Genomic DNA, 7120 nt, shown 5'->3' on the forward strand with positions numbered 1-7120 from the left:
TCAGAGCGACCTTTTTTTAARGTTTGTAGATATAATTTTAATGTTTTCTATTACATGAAGCTTGCAATTTAAACATGTTGCTTTCTTTATAAAACATTTACACAGGGAAATTAACCAGGTCCATGGAACTGCTGGATTGTTACATCTGATGATTAAAGAATACCTGGATATGAACTTTGTCAAAGCTAATTATATGGCATACTTTTGTTTGGGTGGGGCTTGTAAAGCAGCTTTATCACAGATACCTTCTAGTGTACTTAAAGTGCATCCCTAGAAAATACAAAGTACAGCACAGTGCACAGTTGCATACTGGAGTTGGAAGCCTACTTCTGGAAGTGGGAGAGCTTGTGCAGCTCATATATATGTGTGCATATGTATATCTATATACATATATAAATATATATATTCACTGCTTTGCTGGACACAAGTATAAAAGGAGCCTTGTTGGCTACATTTATCTCCCAGTGCCATCCTACTGATTTCTCCCACGTAGGAAAGCAAATGTCACATTCTCATTGCCAGACTTCACTTGTTGATGAAATACAGATATCATTTCAAATAATGAGGATGCTTAAGTGTTTTGAATGGTTGAGGGTATTTCCTGATACTTTGGTGCTGGAACACGCTTGGTTGCTCATGTTTCCACACAGGCAGTGCTACAACAGTGGAAAAGAGTAACCTAATGTGRAATGGGCTGATACGCTGGTTAATTTGTGCTAGCTGGCATTTTGTAAGTTGCTCTTCTCCTCCCCTCTTTTACAGAGGCCATTTTAAAGCTTCATCTTGTTAAAGAAGAGCTTTTTTTTTTTTTTTCCAAACCATTGTGGAACCTCCCAAGAGCACTTTTTGGTCAATATAGCACCCACCATTCTCAACTCTATAAATAGCTGCTACAAGTAATGGTTGCTGCTGTCTTCCAGAAGTGCCCAGTCACTGATGACGGGGGTTAGGTCTTCCCAAATCCAGTTGTCAGCTTTCATGCAACAGTTGAAACTCGTTCCCTCTTCAGTCTCTTCCTTATAAAAGTCATTAGTGCTCCCAGGGGTATGCACATGGTGGATGCCGCCACCAGCAGCCCGATCACTGCCAGGGCATAGCCTGGGTAATCCTTGGTCACCAGCTGCCCCTGCAAGGGAGAAAAGCAGTGTTGGAGCTGTGGGATTTGTCCCGGAGTCAGGCCAGGAGTAAAGCTGTATATCTGGATCTAAACAGAGCTGCTGTCAAGCATTTTCAGGTTATGGCAGACCAGCAGCTGCCCTCTGTGCCGTTCTCTGTCCAACCATACACACTGAAACCTGACAAGAACAGAGCTGCTGACAACAGGATTGGGGAAAACTGCAGGCTTTGGTAAAGAGCAGGGCTTGGCTTGATTTGTGYTTCTTAATGAGGTGGCTGGGCCTTGACCTCTGTCAGGCTTCTGTTCCTCCGCTGGAGCCTGCAGGCTCATGCTGACACCCACTCAACAGGCCAGGCCTGCCATYGGTTTTCACGACGTGAAAACAATTATGTGCTTTGTTTCTGCATGATGGAAACATTTCCACGAAAGGTTATGAAACCAGTGATTACTTATCCAGTRGTAATTACTCTGTGATAAATACGCAGTTCAGTATTCTCACAAAAGTGTTCTGGCCATGAAGAAAAATGTATGTGGAACTCATGAAAACTATTCCAGCAGCTCAGTTCCATTAAAATACCACTAATTTTGTTCAAAGTGAATACACTTTGAAAGTAGGGGGGTTTTGTTTAAAGTGTGTTTTTAAAGATGATATTTTGSTCTTCAACATGAATGAAATTAAATTCTGTGAAAGGTTAAGAATCATAGAGGGAAATTACTTAATTTAACAGAATCATTGCATCATCACTAGGTCAAGTTTTCCTTGKTTTTCCTTGCCACAAAATTATGGGATGGCACTGACTCCAGCTATTGACTTTCAGAAGGCCTTTTTGTGGTTTAGTTGCCCAAAGTAGGAAAGTTCAAAAAGAAAAAAAGCCCAAACCCAAAACTCTTTTACCTGTGTGGCATCCCATGCTTGGTATTGCAATGTTCCTGTGAGGATATAGTCGGTGAGGTAAAATATAAATAGGCTTATAATTAGCAGTGGACTAACAAAAGCCCACATAATTTTCCAATACAAGTTTGGCTTGCGTCCAATCATGGTGTAAAGATCTTTCTCAAATCTGTTCAAAAGAAAACCAAACACATTTTTGTAAAGAAAACCAAACGTGTATGTTACTTCAGAAACCACCTACAGAATCGAGTATGTCAGATGAGAAAGCGGAGTACAGCTGACCACAAATGAGCAGAGAGCTGCTGTCTGAAAAACTGGCTTACCAGAATCACAGTGAGGGTGAAATCAGAAAAGACAGTGAGGCTTCCAAGAAAATCCCAAGTTGCAGAGAGTAGCTAGAAACAGGTACAGCAAGAAAGTTCTGCCTGAAGTGTAAGCTCAGATTATTAGTGGTGTCAGCTGCCAGACAAAAGCAATGATGCTGTAGTACTGTGGCGAAAATGGCTGGGTTTGTGCAGATGAGTTGTTCTCAGTGCTGGTGTCTGACTGTCTTTGAGGAAAGTACCAACACTGGAAATGGTACCTAAAATCTCACAAGAGACCTGGATCTGACTCGAAGGCTTTGAACTCATCGAGGAGGTAATACCCATGTGTGTGCCTGGACACCTGTGCTGGCAGACTAACAAAGCAAGTGCTCAAGCCTTTTCCTTAGCGATTTTTAAACACCTTTGCTCTTGAAAGATTTTCCTGATGCCAGAGTTTCCTTTTACCCACAGGATTGATTTTTGAGACACATGATATGTGAGGCGACCACCTTTGAAACCAGACTTCCTGACACTCTTGTGCTCTGCTGAATTGCTGTCATGGGAGGAACAGAGTTTGGGCAGAAGAGGCTCCTGAGTCCAAAGCCGAGAGCAGGGAGCCTTGTGTACAGCTCCTTAGTGCTCCCCTGCCAGCAGAGACAGTGTCAGCCCAGCCTGGCCCCTCACARCCCTGAGCCAAGGCCCTGGAAGGGGGAAGGGCAGGGGAGACCCCCATCACCTTGCTGATCCTTAGTGTAGAGAAACATTTAGCCCAGGGCAGTATTTTTGCTCTTGGCCCATGGCCGTTCCCCTACTGTGAAGAAAGCAGGGCTCCAGSTTTTACCTCCTTATCCCGTAGATGTAGCACACAGCGATGGTTTCCACCAGCACGATGAGCAGCAGTGAGAGGGTGGCTGCGTAGTCGTTGAAGATGTCAAACCAGTAATTTCCAGCCTCCATGGTGAAGATCAGGCCAATTATACAATTGATGAAACACACAACACCTGCGTGGATAATACAGGGATCCTGCCATTACACCTGGAAGTGTGTGTAGGGAAATATCACGGTTCTTGTGACTAAAAAGCTGGTGGGATTTCTGCTGAGCAGCTTTCTCTGAGGAGAAGGATTTCTTTTTGCCCCCTCTGGAGAAGACCTGTGTCTGCATGTGTGACTGTCATTAAACTGCCACTCCTTAGACCTGCAGTCACAGCACATCACCCCAGACATGGTCAAGACAACCAAGTCTTAGCTACAGCCTGGTCATGCATGCATGCACTGGACATCCAGCTAAAACAGTTTTTAAGGTAGGACAGCCGATTTCCTTGCCCAACCAGGAGCACATATTTCTTTTGGCCAAAGACTGAGGTGGTTCATAGTTGGGATACTGGCGATCCAAGAGATCACTCTACTATCTTGCCATTTGTGCTGTCCCCTCTGTTYCACCAGTCAGTAGACACCAGTCTGAAGGAGCTGGGGTGTGTTGGGAGGGCTGTAAATGCACAGCCATGATWGCCCTGGTCCTTTGGGAGCTCCCAAGGGAAAATGCTGCACAGGTTGGGCAAGATTTCACAAGGGCAGACAAATCTTTCTAGCAGCATATTTGCTGTTCCCTGATCCACGCAAGGTCAGAGAGTGGCACTCTGCTCAACAACAGTGGGACACCACAGCTTTTGCACACACAGACACAGACACACAACRCTCCCTGTGTGGCTCATGCTGCAGCCTGGCCGGTGCTCACCTGAGATCACCTCCTTGGGAAAGCGGGAGGTGATGACCTTGCTGTCGGTCAGCGGCGTGAGGATGGCGGCCGTGTTCCCCAGCATGCTGCCAATGCCCAGCATCAGCAGCATGAAGAAGTAGAGCACRGAGTACAGCTGGGGCACCTCCATGTTTTTGATCGCTTCCGAATAGACTATAAATGCCAGTCCCGTCCCCTGGACAGCCTGATGGAGACAAGGGGGAAAAACTGAGTCACAGGCTGCTCCTCAGCTCGATAAAGGACATAAGATGTAAGAGAGTGACTCTGTGTCATGACAAMGGGCACCTAAGGTGTGGCTTTGCACAGCAAAGGCTGGTGAGGTCTTCACTGGTTTATCCCAACTGCATGGACATTGGATGCTAATGAYCCAAGCGAGCCCCTGCCCCATCCTGAGGTGTAGAAATGATCCCCAGCCCTTGGTCAGGCAGCTCCTGGCTCACATGGGATGCCTGAGCTCAGTAGGAGCAAAGGAGACAACATAAAGTGGCAACTCACCGTGTCTAGCTCAGCTTCTAAACTGCAGTTTTTAATCTGTGGTGCTAATTGGGCATATTCCTGTGGGTAGGTGGCCATGAGGTAGTCTTTCATCTCGTTGAGGTTGTCTGCTGTTAAAGAGCCTTCCTCCAGGTCAAAAGCATTCAGCAGCAGCAGRATCACCCTGGGAAGGATTACAGAAATGTAATGGCTTTCAGGCCCAGGACACCTCATCCATTTTTCTATCAGCCCTGGTGSGGATGCTTTGCTGGCCCCAGGACTTCTGTCTCCCTGGGTGAGAGCAGCACTCCCAGCACAGTGTTGGGACATGGGGGACCTTTGTGCTCATCTGTGCTTTGGAGGGAGCAGCTCCTGTGCCCACACTGCTGCTCCCAGGCAGGTATTTTGGGTGCCAGCCAGTGCTGGCTGGTGTCTCTTCACCTTTGCCCTCCAGTCTTATGTCCACACCCCCCCAACTTTAAAGTCTTTTGGCAACAAGAAAGGACGAGCAGCTTGGTTTCCTCTCTGATCAGCAAATAGACTGAAAACTCCAAAAATATGAGTAAATGTGTAACTGCCATGGGCCCTGTGCATGAGAGTTTGAGACTGCATGAGAGTTTGCTGCCTCAGGACTCGATCCTGCAGGCAGCTGKGCCCTTGCAGAGCATCACAGCCAAGGAGGCTGAGTTCCTGGAACAGGGCTTAGCCTTAAAAGGGGGATCTGAGTATCACTACATTTATTAATCAGCTCCCCCACACTCACTGGAGCGTGGGCCAGGACAAGAACACGGGGAAAGTGCCTCTGTGACTCGCCCAGGCAAACTCATCCTCTTGACCAGGCTCGTGCCTGGAAGCAGCACACAGGTGTCAAAAGGGGAAGCGCTCTGACCTTTCATCTCAGGCTTCATCGCTTTGAATAGCTCCTTTAGCTTTATTAGAGCAGTGTCAGCTCTCATCTCAGGGCAGTGCTGGCAGTGCTGTGTGCTGTTATTTATTTACCTCCCCCTCACCTGCCCCAGCGTGGCTTGCAGTGGAAAACGAGTGAAACAGCAGGCTCTTACTTGTTGATGCAGCTCTCGTAGTTAAAGGTCGCCTTGAAGCCGTAGATGGAGAAAGTGACRATGCTGGCGAATATGGAGGTGGTGCTGTTGATGAGGGAGACGATGATGGCGTGTCTCTGGCAGTTGTTGCTGGGCTCGTTGTAGCTGGCAAAGGCGATGAGGCTGCCAAAGCCAAGGCCCAGCGAGAAGAAAATCTGTGTGGCAGCGCTGATCCAGGTCTTGGGGTTTGACAGCTGCTCCAGCTGCAAAAGCCAGACCATGAAGTTCTACACCAGTGCCCAGCACTGCCCCATCCAGCCTGCAGGCATGGGGACAAGGGCACAGATGGGGGCCCTCTGTTGCACTCATTATAGGTCAGGGGTGTTTTTGGGCAGGGTTACTGCTCTGACTGAAAGTTAATATGCCATAGGTTATGCTAATGGGAAGGTCTTCTTCTGCAGGACAAAACAAGCATCTYATGGGCACCACAGCAGGACAGCCTCCAGCCACCCCCAGCTGGGGTCTCCAGCTGCAAGACCTACGCTACTGCTGCAAAAATGCAGTGTAAAAAAAAGGAGGGACCAGACCTTTTAAAAACTTACATGCTCAGTGACCAATAACATTTCATGAAAAATTCAATACGGTTTTTCTGTACCTTAGGAGTGAACATGTAGACGAGCCCATTCACAGCTCCATGAAGCGTTAATCCTCTGATGAGGTATATGAGGAGAACACAGTATGGCAGAGAGGCTGTCACATAGACCACCTAGAGARAGAGGGGAAAGACCTTGGTCTAAAGAATACATAAGACAGAGCCAACCTACTATGGTCAGTCTCACTTTACRTAAATAATTTCTGCTATTGTGTTTGTTATTTTCTATTAAAGAAATATTATCAGACAAATCTAACTGTAGATTTATATTTTAGCTAAACAAATTGCTAATAATACTGAAGACSTGTACTACTGTTCCCAAGGTCTTCYCTTTGATTGGAAATCAAACAAAAATCTAAAACAGATGCATCATTCACAAACTCAGTCCTGCATCATTTGGTGGCATAACAGCAGTTCACAGTTATCGATCAAAAACTCATTCGGCAAAGGTCATTCATCATTTGCTCTACAAGGAAGGCAAGCAGAGCTCGTAAAAGGTCAAAATCAAACTTGAATTGMATCAAATTGAATCAAAATTTGCTTGAATCAGTTGCAGCAAGTTTAAGAGGTTATTCCTAGTTTCCAGTCTCTTGGCTTTCTGTGTTCAGCTAAGACGATTTGGGGATTACAGCCCTCAGCTTGCTGCTTAGTGCGGGCTCAGTCAGGACATTGGGGTTTTTCTCCCACTTCCTCATATTCTGATGTGAATAAAAAGCAAGCAGAAAAAGTCCAGTAGGTGAAACTTTTTTTCTTGCAAAGACCAAGGAATAGACGTCTCCTGACATAGCTCTGCTGTGGTAGACGGCTTTCTTCATGGCCAGCAACATGGCAACTGGTTTGCTGCAGAGGTGGCTGCGTTTAAAGGACTTTTCAGGATTATTTTT

The 7120-nt window shown here is 46.4% G+C and overlaps 1 protein-coding gene across 1 annotated transcript in view; it reads right to left on the reverse strand.

The window, feature by feature from the left end:
• Window positions 1-585: 585 nt before the first annotated feature.
• Window positions 586-7120, reverse strand: part of SLC6A20 (solute carrier family 6 member 20) — a 13377-nt gene continuing 6842 nt past the window's right edge. Inside the window, exons 5-11 of the mRNA XM_057367703.1 lie at window positions 6240-6350; window positions 5606-5847; window positions 4566-4728; window positions 4050-4254; window positions 3156-3315; window positions 2013-2178; window positions 586-1126 (exon numbers count right to left, since the gene is read on the reverse strand). Of these exons, the coding sequence (XP_057223686.1) occupies window positions 977-1126; window positions 2013-2178; window positions 3156-3315; window positions 4050-4254; window positions 4566-4728; window positions 5606-5847; window positions 6240-6350 (1197 nt within the window). The 3' untranslated portion in view covers window positions 586-976. The remainder of the gene's footprint in view (window positions 1127-2012; window positions 2179-3155; window positions 3316-4049; window positions 4255-4565; window positions 4729-5605; window positions 5848-6239; window positions 6351-7120) is intronic.

The sequence above is a fragment of the Malurus melanocephalus genome, unplaced genomic scaffold (assembly GCF_030028575.1).
Source record: "Malurus melanocephalus ecotype Western Australia unplaced genomic scaffold, MMel_1.1 scaffold_83, whole genome shotgun sequence".
Taxonomy (NCBI): Eukaryota; Metazoa; Chordata; class Aves; order Passeriformes; family Maluridae; genus Malurus; species Malurus melanocephalus.